Raw genomic sequence first — 15,117 nt, forward strand, 5'->3', positions numbered from 1 at the left:
CTGAAGAAATCCTGCTGCTCTCTGGGCCACCCCTGGTTACCCAAATTGCCTCTGAACAGCTTCAGCTCCCAGGAAAGCTTCCTGGCCATGTGGATCCATGCAAGGAGGAATAAGATGTGCCAAGCTCCAGACTCAAACCTACAGTAATGTTCTGCCAGGTGATTATGGCAGGACTGACCCTGCCTGGTCAACAGCAGAGACAGCTGCTGAATAGGAAAAGAATTCCAGAGGCCTGAGTTACAAACACCCTTCAGCTGGTCCTTGACAGATTACAACAGCTTCTGCCTGTCTGGCAGAGGAAAAGAGCCCAGACTGTACAGACAAGTCTGAGTTTCACTTTTACTGCCCTTCCAGATACCTGGGAAGAGTTGCATTGGCTTGGAAAAGGTATTCAATACCTTTGGCTCCTTAAAAGGAGCTGCAAGAGTAATCAAAGGTATTTCCCACAAGGAGCTTCACTTAAACTTTCTTTTTAACCTACTTTACTGTAATCAGAACAATCCTTTGCCCCAGGTAACTGACTTTAGGACTGCTTTTATCCTACTAACACTGAAGTGTGTTACCTGCAAGCAATGTCTGCCAACACTATCCACTTAAAAACCAAAAAATGCCACTAGGGAGCATGAAATTCTCTCCTTCCACTTAGCTTTCCAATGTGCTCCCAGGTGATCTTTGGAAAAGAACTATAAGCACAACATTTTTGAAGGAAATGTTGCTGTATCGCTGATTCAAGAACCCTTCAGTGGGTTCTTCCTTTTTGGATTTAGAGAGTAATTCTCCACCAAAGCAATATGGAATTGAAGAGTGGAAGAGGCAGCAACTTCTGGCCTGACAGGAGCATAGGATGCCTTGCATCATCAGGAGTGCATTAGTCCTGTTACTTCTATTATAAAGTTTCAGAGATGGGTAATGATAATAACCCCTCATATTCTGCTCTTAGATAAACCTAGATAAACCTAACACTGGGGGCCAGGCTGAACATCAAACTTCTGAGCAACCACTGCTGAGAGCTATTCAAGTGGAATACACAGAGATACCAGAAGTAAGTGTGGGGGAAAGAAAGGACAAAGGCAAGCTCGTTTGGCTGGAATGCTGCCATGTATTTAAGGAAACCAGAACTGCCAACACCTGGCAGCTTTGCTCCTTCACAGAAGAGGTCTTAGCTCAGAGTTACTATTGACAACTCACCACAAACTTCATCTTAACAGCTACTGTGGTCCCTTGTCCCTGTACCTTTGTGCAGCACACAACCACTGTAAGCTCTGAGCAGACAACTACCTAGAGTGACTACACAATTCACTACGAGTCGGGTACAAACTGAAGTTCCCTAGCAGCTGTGTCACCGCCCCTTCCTGTTCTCCTGGGATCAGCTCCTGCCAAGAGCAGAACCCTGGAAACACACCTGAATGCAGAGTTACATGTGCAACATGGAGCTACAAATGCACTCAGGCAGGACTGCCTGGCTTTAACTCTGAGGGCATTTTATCTTGTGCTATTTTCTTACCTTAACATGCCCTCTCTCTGGATGACAGCTGGCCAGGTTTTAGGAATGATGCATTTCAGGAACAGGCTGTTTCACAATAATGTCATATTCCAAAATGCTGAACACTGTTGGCCCTGGCCCCCCTTCTGGATGCTGTGCTGGCAGCAATGCCTGGACAGACTGGGAAGCAGCCTCCATGCCTCAGTGTGAAAAGGAGGTGAGAATAAAAGCAGGTAACTCCACAGCCTTCCCACAATGCTGGTTCTGTGACCACAGCCATGCCGGGATCAGGGCTAAGTTCTGTTACCTAAGTCTAAACTGTCCCTTTGAAGTACAACAGGCAGCTAAAAACAGTCAAACTCCAGCTTGGGAGGAAGGAGTAGCTTACTGAAACAGGGTATGCTGGAAGTCTGTAACATCCTGATGAACAAACCCATCTGCATCATTCAGCAGCACAGTGAGTGGGTTAGGACTCTGTGAACACGGCCGTGGCGACCCCAGACTTATCATCTTCTGCTAACTCAGCCTCCTCCACCTTGACCGCTGCAGCAGCTGGATCTTCTCCCACCTGGATCTCTCCAGGGAGATGCACAGTGCCCTCTGCCTGCGCCCCCACGTAGGTGGGAGTGCTGTACTTCATGAGAACAGTCTTGAACTGCGCCAGGGGCGCGTTGGTGCGCACTCCCATGGGGTCGAAGTGGGTTCGGCTCACGCGGTATCCGGCCTCCAACAGATAGTTCAGGAACTTATTTAACCTGGGGAGAAAGGCAGCAAAAGCAAACCCCCGCATTTAGAATGGACGTGGTGCTGACAGGGCTGACCCAGAACAAGCTGTGTCAGAGTCGGGGCAGGCTGGAAGGTGAGCCCACACTTACTTTGGCATGTTCATGCCCTTGATGCTGTGCCGGTGGATGTTGTAGTAGAACGGGGGGTGCTCGGAGCTGTGCTCGGCCCGCTGCCGCTTCGCCGTGCCGCGCAGCACCTCCTCGCTTTTCCTCTTGCCTGCACCACAACAAGGCCAAGAAACCACTCAGCACTCACAGGCACCCCAAAAACAACAGCAAAGCCTCGGACGGTACACACAGAAACAAAGCCACGCAGCAGCTTCAGCTATGTGCCTGCTTTTGTAAGCTGGTGTTTGCAGAGGTAAAATCTGGGCTGAATTTAATCAACAGGCCATTTTCAGTAGTAACAAGTAAATTAAAGTGGCATTCATAGAGTATTTGGCATTCTGCTTTTAGCAGTAAATATGATTTTGAATAAAGATAAAATCAAATTAGTACTGGGTGGGAAAAAACTCCAGAGTGCAATACTGTTAAATACAAAAAAAGAGCTACACCAAAATGTTCCACTTACCATGTACTAAGTAGGATTCTGCAGAAGTATTTGATGTTCTAATATATACACCACACTCTTCTAGAATACAATTAGAAGGCAAAATTAATTCTACTGTAAAGTGGCAAAATGCTTTAATTACACAGAATTAAATAATTTAATTATTCAATAATGCATTCAACTCCATGGATATGCTGCTGTTAAACAACTTATCACAGATCAGCATCTCTGAATATCACCACAAAGCCAGTCCTCTCTGTGAACAGGCTGCCCCTTTTCTTACCTTGTTTGTTCTCATCACCAAGACTGTGGGTAGAAAAATGTTTGGGAGTTGTGCACTCTGCTTCACAAACTAATGTCTTCAGAAGTGGCTGAGCTTCATCCAAGCCATACTGCACAGCCTCCAGGAGCATCCTCCTCAGGAATCCAGTGTTAAAGAGAGGTCCCGACCTATGAAACACAAGAGAAGTCAAAAGTTAAGGCTTCTTAATGGAAGCTGCTCCAAAATTCTCTTGCCCAAACTGATCAGCAATTATGTTACACTGAATTGATTTTTTGCAATGACAACAACACTGGCCTTGTTTAACAAAAAAAATAAATCAAGATCTCAAAACCAGTAATTTTATTTCTGCCCTAAGAGAAAGTCATTCAGCCCCCACAAGAAAGGTGTTGATTGCCAATAATTAATATTGATTGAAATAACCTAAAGACTTTAAAATATTTATTTTTGTTTCTATGAATATTAATTAACAAGCAATGTAGTATTTATTAACATCAGCACATGCAATGATTTATTTACTAAATTCTCCACAGTTTAGAGTAACAGGAGTTACTTTTGGCAAAAAGAGGAACACAGAGGCAGGTTCTGCTGCGCAGGACATACTCCATAAGTGCACTGAATGTGAAATTTAAAATGTGTCACTATTTATTAACCAGTCTGAACAAAAAGAAAAACTGAATACCCCACTAAGTTCACTAATGTGATTCACTAAATCCACAGCTGGTTTCCTGAGCTCCTCCCGATTGCTGTACCTCCTTTTGTAGTGCTAAAATAAAAGATGTTATGGTATGAACAGCTGAGCTTCAGAGCTCCTGAACCCAGATGTGTCCTGTGATGTGAGCTTACCAGAGAGGACCAAGGAGCACTGCTGTCTTCCCAGGCATGCTGCCGTGGCAGTCACAGGGCAGCTGCTGGTAAGGGTTTTCTGCAGCAGAAAAACAGCATTTAAATTGTTTGGCAATAGCCAGCCATGCCTGTTACTGCACAGACAGAGAGATGCAGTGAGAGCTCACTTCAGTGAGGTATTTGGAAGGGCAACAGCATAAGATCTCAGAATGGTTTGAGTTGGAAGGGATCTTAAAACCCACCCAGTGCCCCCCCCTGCCATGGGTAGGGACACCTGCCACCAGCCCAGGGTACTCCAAGCCCTGTCCAACTTGACCTTGGATACCCCAGGGATGGGGCACACTCAACCTGAGAAATGTGTGCCACAAATCCAGTCCATTTACAGGAAATTCCATGCAGACAATAGATCCAGCATGGCCATGAAGCACAGCACCCTCTCCACCTCACACATACCACTCATTGTTACATACAAGGGAATTGCTACTGATGGGATGTAAATATCAACAAGGCACAGAACAGAGAGACAAACTGCAAAGAAAAGCCATTTACCTTCCACCATATTGCCCTCTTTCTGGAAAACCCTCTCTTCACACCACTGGCAGTGGATGAGGTACCGGACCTTCTTTGCAGAGTCATCTGCAGGGGTTGGGCCCCGTAAAACTCTGACCACCACCAGAACAAAGTGTTCCAGGGCTACTGCCAGCAGCACTTCAATGCCTTTGTTAGAGCGAGCTGCAGCTCTGGGGGGAGAAACACACACAGAAACCAAATTGTACTGAATGCAGCAGGCAAACACTGCCATTGACACCTGAACCTGCTGCACAGTTCTTGACCTTGTCCACTTCCTAGAGAGGGGTACTGAAGATCTGAGAGATCAGCAGGAAGTGTTCTTTCTGAAGGCCTCCTTTTGTGGCCTTCCTGGCAGGCCAAGCAAATCTAATTTTACTTCTTTTTATCACAGCTAGAAATAGTGGTCTGCCACCTGCATCATCACATGAGCAGGGAGAGGACAAGGAAAATCTAAATGTGTTCAGCTCAGCATTTGTGCCCTGGCATTCTCTAAACCTCTGGTGATTTCACTTCCTCCTCATCTTTCCCAAGCAGATGTCCCCTCCTCCTGCCTGTACCTTTTTTTTTGCAATTAGGTTTTAGGTCTGCGTTTCTTTAACAGACTGAGTTTACTTAGGGTATCTATATGCAAATAGCAGATTTCACAAGTCAGTAACCACATCCATCTTTTTAACCTCAAGTATGAGGATCTGCAGTGAACATCAGGTTCCACTGAAGCAAGTCTAACTGAAAGGCTTAGCTAGAAACCATTCAATCAGTTTATTTTGTATTTAGGAAGTCCTATGGAGCTCTAAAATGGCAAAATTGATAGAGAAACAGAAGAGTTTGCAAGTCAGGGTATTTTTTTTCACATTACCATCCAACCCCCCCAACCCTACTGATGGATTTTCACCTTGCCCAGTCACTAATTATTTCTAATAATTACCTAATAATTTTTACCCTAATTGGAATGGTTTAGCAGTACCTTGTGACAGCAGCAATTACAACCCTGGCTGCCAGCTCCTTGTAGTACTCTGTTCTGACAATATTGCAGCCGTAGTGACGCAGGGCCACGTGCTGAGCCTTGGCATAGAGGGAGCTGATGTCTGTGGATGTCAGTGACACAATCCCAAGGTTTCTCACGTTTCTAAAGGCAGAGTCCAGGTAATTCACAGAAGTTCCAAAGGGGTCCAAATGGCTGAAAAGAAAGGATGTACCACTGAGTGTCTATCTTTGTTCCAAAGTCTGGCTTTACTGAGGAAAACAATGCTTTATACACCTATGATCACATTTAAAGCAGAAAGAAGGAACAGGACTAAAACTTCCAGCAATGCTTAGATCTGAATGTTAGTCATTAATGACTCAAAAAAACCCCATAGCTTTTTTTGATATCTGTATAGGGTTTGAATGCATGCATCTGTATACCCAACCTGGAAGAATCAGCCTGCTTTAATTCAAAGTTAATATGCTGCAAAATAGATAAAAACAAGAGATGCAACAAACAGCATTTTAAACTAAAAGAATTTAAAATAAACCCCAAAACTGATTTGGTATTTCCATTCAGCCAACAGACAATGAAGCTATAAAAAAACTCCCAGCCTGGGTTAAAATTTTTATGTATATTTGTAACCCATTTGGAATGACAGAAAGACTAATATTTTTCCAGCAATTTCTAAAACATTTAACATTAAAGTTCTATCCCCACACTATTTCAGGGACAAGAAAATTACATTTCAAGCAACTGCTAGTTGATTCTTTTATCATTTCAATTTCTCCAAATAATCATATACTGGGAAGTGGAGTGGGGTGTGTCATTACCAAACCAGAAAACTGACAGAAGTATTCAACACTTACATAAAATCAAATGATCTCAAATGCATGACAACATTGGCATCCATTTTTGTCACCTCAATGGTGTCACTGTTTTCTTCTCCATTTCCCACAGTTTCGTCATTGTCCTCTTCCTTAATGCTCAGTTTCACCTTCATTTTGTTTAAATGACAATTTTCCTTAATCATTGTCACAGAATTTTCATTACAATCATTAATTGTAACTTTCACAGAACTTCTGAGGTGCTTTGCCCACTGCAATCCCATGATTCCTGTGGAAAAACAGAATTTAAGGACAGTAAGACAATTGATTTTAAGAAGACCACTGAACTTTAATATTATTTTCAGCCTTTTTAAAAGCTTTAATACAGCTTTTGTCAGCTGTCTTTTTGTATGGAAGCTCAGGACTCCCTACCTAAGGAAGAGAATTATTGCATATCTCACATTATTTTTGAGTATGTGATGAATTTCTGCTGCTTCCTTCTATTGATTATTAACCAAAATATTAAAGAAATGGACTTTACCAGTGGCACCAAAAGCATCCAAACATTCAATGGGTTTGCGCTCCCCAGCAAGCACAGCCAGTGCACAGAATATCAACTGCCTGGAAGATAAAATCATAGTCTGTAAGTAGAGAGAACATTTCTGCTTCCTTTTCCTTATTTATCTCATTTTAAACTCACTGTGGAATACTTAAGCTAAACTCCACTTTTTACAGGGATGAACTGTACATAAAAACCTCAGCTATGCTGAAAAGTTGTATTCTACAGCAGAGTATTCTTAAAGTAATATCTACTAATTACAGGAAAATACTTAATTACTGAAGAAATGACACTATTTCACATATAGTGTTCTTGGGAATAAATATCATTTGTCAAAAAGAGTTTTCTGATGAGAAACTCCTTTCTCCTGCCCTCTGAACAGAAGTTTCACAGGGTTACTTTTCAAAATACATATTTTTCACCACAAACTCCCCCCTCTGATGCATCCTCCCACATCCTGCTCTCTCACCTGTTGAGTTTCATTTTAGGATTAAAATAGGAATCTGTTTTCTGGGGCGTGGAGTGGTTGGGAAGAACCTGCACATCTGTGGCTGACTCCTTCACCACTTTGTAAGATGACTTGGGAGCACGAACTGAAACAAGTAATTGAGGCAGAAGGAAAGAATCAGTGAGAACTGAAATTAATATTAACACAGTTAATCACACTAAATTAATCACACTAAAAACCTGCTCCCATAAAGCAAGTCTGCTGCAGCACATGGACAGGTTTACAAGGATGAGGGGAGAAGCAGGCAACAATTGATCCTCTAATCTCAAAAGTGGCAAATAAGGATCATGCTCTACCACACTTTTCTTCTCATAAAACATCAGATTTGTTTCTCAGTTGGGCTCTTATGTATTCACTCCAGTTTAAGAAAGCCAGCCCCTGAGCCTGACACTTAGCACATTTGTTTTGCATGTTTAAACATAATATATTGCTAATTAATTAAAACCCTGTTAACAAAGTCCTGACTGTGTCTCAATGAACTGCAAAAATCCTTGATGTGTTTTAAGTTATTGAACAGCCCCACAAAATGTGCATGAACAGCACAAGCACAGGGACAATTCCAGCACCAGAGCTCTGTGTAGACAGCCTGTGGCAAAACAAGCTTTCAGATCTGACAGCTGTAAACAGAGGCTGCCATTCCTCTGAGCAATCCATCCAGTCTAAAATGTACCTAGGAACAACCAGGAAAGAACTGTATTAACTGGATATGACCCTGCCTCTCTCAGGGCTTTCAAACACACATGGTGGATCTGCTCCACCTTCAAGGGCCCCAAGAGCTGCCCAGGGCCTACAGATCACAAAACCTCTGGATTTCTCCTCCCTCTGTGAGGAAAATTGCCTCATGCATTTTGTTAAAAATGCAAAATGGGCCATTCTTTACTCACAGCTCTGAAGGGAAGCACACAGAGATCACTGTATTTCACAGCACAAAATCTATAAAGATGTGGAATGCAGTACTACTATAGCTTTTCAGACATGCACACTGATGCCCAGGCATCAAACTACTGGCATTCCACTTACTTAACATTATTTAAAATGCATTTAACTTAGTTTAGAAACCAAAATCTCATTCTGGACAAAGTCAGGTAGGATTGCAATTTACCAAAGAACTACTGACACCTCTATCATGACTTTCTGAGACTGGAAAAACATCCCCTTGTTTTAAGAACCCAAGCTGGTTCAGCCTGGATAAAAAGCTAACAATTTTTCAATGCAGAAAGATTTTCTCCAGACTTTTTTTCCTGTGGATGCCATGTACTCACTCTTTTGGAGACACACAAGCTGGTACTTACAACATTAAGGGTGAGGGGATTACTAGTTATCTCAATAAGAACACAGGAACTGGTCAATGCAAGACTAAATCACAACTCTGAAGAAACAGAAGTTCTGAAATACTAAGGGCAGATTTTTCACTAGAAAGGCTAACTCTGTTTCTGCATTTTTCCTGTGTCTCCCACCAGTTAGTGCAGGTGGTGCATGACAGAAAAGGACTGAGTGTTTCCTGTCAGCCAGAGCTCACCTGTGCTAAACCTCGATGCAGTCTCTCCTTTATTCACGTGGCGGTTGATGTGCCCGATCATGTCAGTTCTTCGTATGATCGTTGCTGAGCAGATGATACAGTGGTAATGAGCTCCCATCTTTGACAGTGTCTGTAACATAGAGCCTTTTATGTAGTTCCAGAAGCCATAAAACATGCTTGAAGTAGATCTGAACACAGGCATATGAGAAATCACCTGTGTGTTACCTCTAGACCACTCAAAGTATCTGGAATCTGGAGCCAGGGCTGACCTAGGCAGCTGCCCCCACGCTGTGAGAGGTACAACCACATGCAGCTACCCAAGGGTTCTATCACACATCCTGGACCAACAAGCTTTTGGCAACACACACAGAGGAGCAAGACATATTTGGCAACTAAGCAGATCTCCCCTCAGTCACCCAATTCCCCCACTTTGTACAGTAACAAGAATTTCTGGGATTCAGCATTCTTACCTGGTCTCCAGCAAGGTAGGGTTTTACTGGCCGACAGGGTAAGTGACAGATGCACATTCTGTACCCTGGAAAACAAATACCATCCCAGAACAGTAAATGAACAGCACGTCTGTGGCCTGCAACACATGCTCTCACTTCAGATTTCACCACACAGCAACAAGAGAACATCACCAATTATCTGGGACATTCACTCTCCACACAGGGAAATTTTATCAGCTAATCATAGATTTTAAACTTTAAAATGCAAAGAATTTAAATTTTACTTTTAAAATCTCCTGAGTATCTTACAAAGCTACACCAAGTCTCCAGTTCAAAAGTACCTGTGAGTCTTTCACAAAAATATTGTTACCTGGCCAAAACACTTGTGTGAAGACTCCTATAAACATATGTTGCACAGTAAAAGAAAATCAAAATGAGATACCTGATAATCCAATTGGAAAATTTATAGTTCAACTTTATCCTGCCCATCCTCTAAACAGTCACTTTTTTTGCCACAAACCCATACACTTGAATTTTTAAAAAACACACACTGCTCACTTTATTTTCCTTCCTAAACTTCTGGCGGGGATTTTAATGCATCTCACAAGCAGATCACAGAGTTTATTATAAAACAATTAAAGCTACTAAGTACTGATACTACATTAAGACTTCAGACTGTTTATTGGAACCCATGGAATCTTTATGATCCACTAAAACTGCTCACCTGTGTGTCTGATTATTATTAATATATAACTAAAACTTTTACTGTAGTAATTTTCATTACACATGTATTTTAAATTTTATGGTAATTTTCAAGACATGCCAAGCAATTTTTGGTGTTTTTCTAAAGAGAAAATGCATAATTGCAACCATTTTGGCAGAAGAATAGCATTCTTTCACATTTACACTTTACATCTCACCTCAAAATTCATTCTGTCAAGATATGGTTCTAATTCATAGCTAGTAACAAAATGCTTAAATCAATAGGAATTTTGAAAGATGAAACAGAACATACCCACATTTCTTCTAGTATTTACTGTTCAAACCCAATTGCCATTACCTTCAAATTCAACAGAAACCTTCCAGTGCAAATTCTGCAAGTGACGGTGGAGTTTGTGGCTATAGCAAGCTTTGAATTTCTCCTCAGGACACAATGGACAAGGCTTCCTTTCATCTGAAAACACAATTAAAAACTGTGAGAAACATGAAATGCAGTTACCACTTGTGTTATTGAGATGCAGGCCAAGAGAAAAAAGGCTGAAGGTAAAAGCAACATGAGTTAAAGATGAAGTCCTCAGGGAACATTCTATTTCATGCACAAACTTGAAATTTATGGGTTTCCTTTTTCTGCTCCATGGAATACAGACCAAAATCACTGTAACTTTAACAATTATTAACTCCTACAACCTTTGAGTTTTGGTTTTTACTACTTTTTACTCCAGCAACACAAGGCAAATTAAACTTCTGAAAAGTACTGAGGAACAACAGAACTTTACAGATGTCATGTAAAGACTTGAAATGTTTAAAAAAACCCACCAAACCAAAATCTCCAACAAATCAGGAGGTTAAAACAAGATTTGGTTGTTCCAACTCCTGGATGTTTTGGACAAAACAAGCAGCTGATACCTATTTAAGCTGCAAAATAAGACAATGTACCCTATATAAAATAATTTTGAAAAATATAAAATAATTCTTGAAAATCCTGCATGTGAGACACAAAAAGCAAAGACAAGGTTGTGTTTAAAGGTGTTGAAGCCCTTGAAGTACTAACCTAAATAAAAACTAGCTGAATGTCAAACAACCTCTCAGGCAGAATTTAACAGAACAAGAGAATAAATCATAAAGCCCTTTTTATAAAACCCCTCATCTTTAAATATCATAAATATATGTAGTGTGTTAAAGATAAAATCTAAAGGAAAATGTAAATACCTGTAACACAAAGATCTGTGTTCTGGGACACTGCTGTGGACAACTCACCTTCTCTCAGGTCAGCCAGTTTCTCTAGATCAGCAAGGTGTCTCTGAATTGAAATATGTTTTTCTAAAAAAAAACCAACCCAGAAATATTTAGGAATTAAACATTTTTAGTTTAAAAATTGCTTTTAGTTTACTGCTACTGTCCTGTGCAACATATCAAATCTAGCACTGTTAGAGAATGACTGTAGTAGCAACTGAAATACTTGTTTTTATCCTTTTACTTCCATGGCAGCACAAATGACTGCAAAAATTATTCCCAGAATAGCTGTTTAATAAGATCCATATATTTTCACATATTTGTACTTCCCTTTAATACTGACACAGAAACTTTGTAAGATAGAAAGATCCTAATTTGAAAAAAAAAAAAAAAACCAGTTGAAAAGATAAGTCACATTCCCTTTACAAAACCTGGTTTTACTGCTCAGCATTGTTAGTGAATGCAAATCATACACAAAAGCAGTACAAAAAAATCATATGAACTCACTGGCAAAACTAATTATCAACTATAAGTGGATCAAATTTAAGAACAATTATTCATGTGGAGCCAGGATACATAAAATTCTATAATTTTTTTATTTCCCTTAGTAAACAATTTAACTTTTAAATCTACCCCTTGATTTTTCAACTTATCAGTCAGAATTTGCCAATACCAAGAAAATTAGGTTGAAATGTGCTATATTGATTTCAGCACACAGAACTTCCCAGTCCACTCTAACACAGATTCTGTAGAACCTTTAAGCTTTAAAACATTTTTACAGGGTAAATCTTCAGGTTTTCTTATGCCAGACAAAGCAACAGATCCACGTGGTCAGGATACAAAGGTGAGTTTTAAAATGAGATTTCACACCTCCCTTTAGATTTCTCCCTAGTATTTCCACCTCTCCTCCAGCACATGGTACAAATATGAAGAGTTTATTAACAAACCTCGTGGGTACTCAGATGATGCATCCAAAGTGTTGCTATCAGATTCCCTTGGGTGTTCTTCTTCTGCTCCTTTGTCTTCAGCTTCTGATTCTGACTTGGGAATTTTCACATCGGTGTTGTTGCTTTTCACGTTTTCAGAGACCACCAAACCATCTTAAAACCAAACAAAAACACAGTAAAAGTGTCACTGATGTAACTGAACTACACAAATACGTTTGTTTGTTTCCAATAATCTGGTGCTAACTACAAGCATGAAGGAGAAAAAAATTACATAGAATAGTATGAGATGGATTTTCACTCCAACTATCCCTGGAAACCACTGTGCAATAATGTAATCCCGGACAGCTGAAATGACTATTCACACATCAGTATCAGATGTTTAAGATGAAAATAACATTTACATGTTGTTTTCTGGCTGGATGCAGTGAAGCAAGGCAAAGCAGGCAAGGAGGAGCTCCAAATCCCCCTGACAATTTACTATCAGCTAAAAAAGTTTGATAACAGTTTAGTTCATTAATCAAACAGTATGAAAGAAGGGGCTAAGGCAGGAATTTGTTATCAGCAGAGGCAATGATGAGGGGTAAGTGCTGGTGCCATCAGCATTTGCAAATGAATTACTTCCTGGGACAGTACAGATGGGCCTGGTGAAGAATTTCAAGCATTCAAAGAAGCTGAGAGATGGGGCAATAAAACGATGAGAATAGTCAAACCCGGGAAAAAGAACTGAAGAAAGAGGTAGAAATCCCCACAAGGCGTGGTCTGATCCCTGTGCAAAGAATATAAGGAAGCACTAGGAAAGGATTCAGAAAGCCACATAAATCTATAAATATTGTCTTGCTCCCAGCAAGATTCCAGGGACAGGTGGGACTAGTGAAGTTTCAACCATGGGCAACAAGAAATAAAGCTCAGGCATCACTTTGCAACTACTGAGAAGCAACAGAGCAGACCAAGGCTTTTCAGCATGGATGGGACAGACAGGAGGTGCAGAGAGGGCACAAAAGGCAACCAGGGGCTGTCTGTCCTGACACAGAAACCGGGATGCACCTCATGGAGAAAACACGGACCTACAAACTGGTCTGTGTTGGAAGTTATTTCCAGAGGATGCAGGAATGCATGGTTGTTCTGGATGTGGAGGGAACAACCTGGGATAATGGAAGGCATTGCTGCCCATAGCACGGGCTGGAACAGAATGTGCTTTAAGGTTCCTTCCAACCCAAACCATTCCATGATTCTCTGATTTTGCTGGTCTTGCCTATCCACTATTCCTGACCACAACTTAAGACAGGCTGAAGGATCTTACAACAGTTCTTCAGATTTCTCTGGACTACTTTTGTTTGTTTTCTTTTAAACATTGCTGTTAGGTAAAAATATCTGTTGTTATGAAAACGGACAGAAAGAGAAAATAGCAGGAATACCTCAAGACAGGGGGTCAAAACCTGAAAAAACAGAAGCCCAGAGTAAAAGTATTCTACCTATCTTAAAATCTATCAGGGGGCACATTGCTAGGAAGAGATTGCTGCTGTGCTCCCCACATACCTGTTTTAAGCTGACAACCCCCCTAAGAAAGATTTGCATGGAGCCTACTGCTCCATTAAAAAGTTGCAGAATTCCTGGTGATAGTTTCTATGTGCTTTATTAATACAAAGACAGAAAACAAGTAAGTAAAAGCATGTTTTGTAAGAAATCATTAACAACTATTGATTAGTCGTGGGAAAAGTAGAAACAGTTATAAAAATGTACAGTGGGAGCAAAGCAGTGACAAAAAACCAGCAGAGCTGGACAGTCTGCATCTTCAGAGCCCGTGAAGAGGTTAAAATGTTTGAAAAGGATAATATAAACACATGTACAAAAAAAAACTAGTTAATATGTAAATGTACAAGGAGAAAGGTAAGCTTTCACACTGAACGATGAAGAAAGGCATGCTGCTACCGAACCAAGACATCAGGATTTTTTAAATGCCCACCAGGAATCACTGATCACACACAAACAGAATAACGCTTCTTCAGAGAGCCTAAACTACACTTACACGAGAAAAAGGATTAATTAGAAGAGTCAGTTCACTTGAACCGTAAGGCTGCAGCAGCAAAGGGCTCGCTCGGGGAGCTGAAGTCCAACAAAACCAATTTACAGAATCCCAGAGCGGGCCAGGTCGGAAGGACCACGGTGGTCCAACCTCCCTGCTGCGGCACATGGCGCAAACACGTTTGGGTTTCAAAAACTGCGAGGAAAGACGCGCGGCTGAGCCCGCGCCGCACTTCGGGCCCCCAAGGGACCTCAGGGAATAATAAATGATCCCCAAGGACAAAACATCGGCAGGTTTGGGGAAGAAAGAAGCGACAGGAGCGCGGGTTCAAGCGTAGCGAGGCCCGGCGGGAACACGTGTGGCCCCGCACCGCGCTGGGAAAACGGGAGAGCCGGGAGCCTGCGCCTCCCAGGGCTCCCCGGCCCCAGGAGAGCTGCCCAGGGGTGTAAATTCAAACTAGGCGAGGTGCAAATTCAAACCCGGCCGGGGTGTAAATTCAAACCGGCCCGGGCTCCGCATGGCGCCCGCCCGCCCTCAGCCCCGGCACGCAGGGCCCGGCTCCCCCTGCCCGCCCGATCCCTGCCCGCTCTCACTGAGCGCCGCCGCCTCGCCGCCGCCTTCGTGCTCGTGGTTGTGGTTTTCCTCCTCCTCCTCCTTCTCCTGCTGCTGCTGCTCCTGCCGCCGCCCCAGCGCGGCCTTCACCGCCTCCAGCGCTGCCTCCGCCGCCTCTAGCGCTGCCATGTTCCCGGCACGGAGCCGCCGCGCAGCCCGCACGCCGAGGGCGGCCCGCTCCGCCTACACTTCCCAGCCGCGCCCGGGCCGGCCCGGCGCGCACCGCGGCGGAGGAGGAGCCG

General features: G+C 42.3%; 1 protein-coding gene across 1 annotated transcript; it reads right to left on the bottom strand.

Moving 5' to 3' along the window:
- Nucleotides 1-1,075: 1,075 nt before the first annotated feature.
- On the bottom strand, nt 1,076-15,056 carry TRMT1L (tRNA methyltransferase 1 like). Its single transcript, XM_039726252.1, has 16 exons — nt 14,857-15,056; nt 12,241-12,393; nt 11,318-11,380; nt 10,401-10,514; nt 9,362-9,426; nt 8,892-9,021; nt 7,334-7,457; nt 6,847-6,926; nt 6,348-6,594; nt 5,479-5,691; nt 4,494-4,684; nt 3,945-4,023; nt 3,102-3,268; nt 2,840-2,899; nt 2,359-2,485; nt 1,076-2,238 (listed from the first exon to the last, which is right to left on the bottom strand). The coding sequence occupies exons 1-16, from the start codon at nt 15,002-15,004 to the stop codon at nt 1,950-1,952; spliced, it is 2,250 nt and encodes a 749-aa protein (XP_039582186.1). The 5' UTR covers nt 15,005-15,056; the 3' UTR covers nt 1,076-1,949.
- Nucleotides 15,057-15,117: the final 61 nt, after the last annotated feature.

The sequence above is a fragment of the Passer montanus genome, unplaced genomic scaffold (assembly GCF_014805655.1).
Source record: "Passer montanus isolate IOZ18808 unplaced genomic scaffold, ASM1480565v1 scaffold58, whole genome shotgun sequence".
Taxonomy (NCBI): Eukaryota; Metazoa; Chordata; class Aves; order Passeriformes; family Passeridae; genus Passer; species Passer montanus.

What these genes read in the sequence shown, in the direction of transcription:
- TRMT1L (XM_039726252.1), bottom strand. Translation starts at nt 15,004, where the DNA reads ATGGCAGCGCTAGAGGCGGCGGAGGCAGCGCTGGAGGCGGTGAAGGCC. An exon ending in TGCATCGAGGTTTAGCACAG is followed by an intron (nt 7,458 to 8,891) that starts GTGAGCTCTGGC and finishes TACTTGTTTCAG; the next exon opens with TTCGTGCTCCCAAGTCATCT. An exon ending in AGAATCCTACTTAGTACATG is followed by an intron (nt 2,486 to 2,839) that starts GTAAGTGGAACA and finishes GTTGTGGTGCAG; the next exon opens with GCAAGAGGAAAAGCGAGGAG.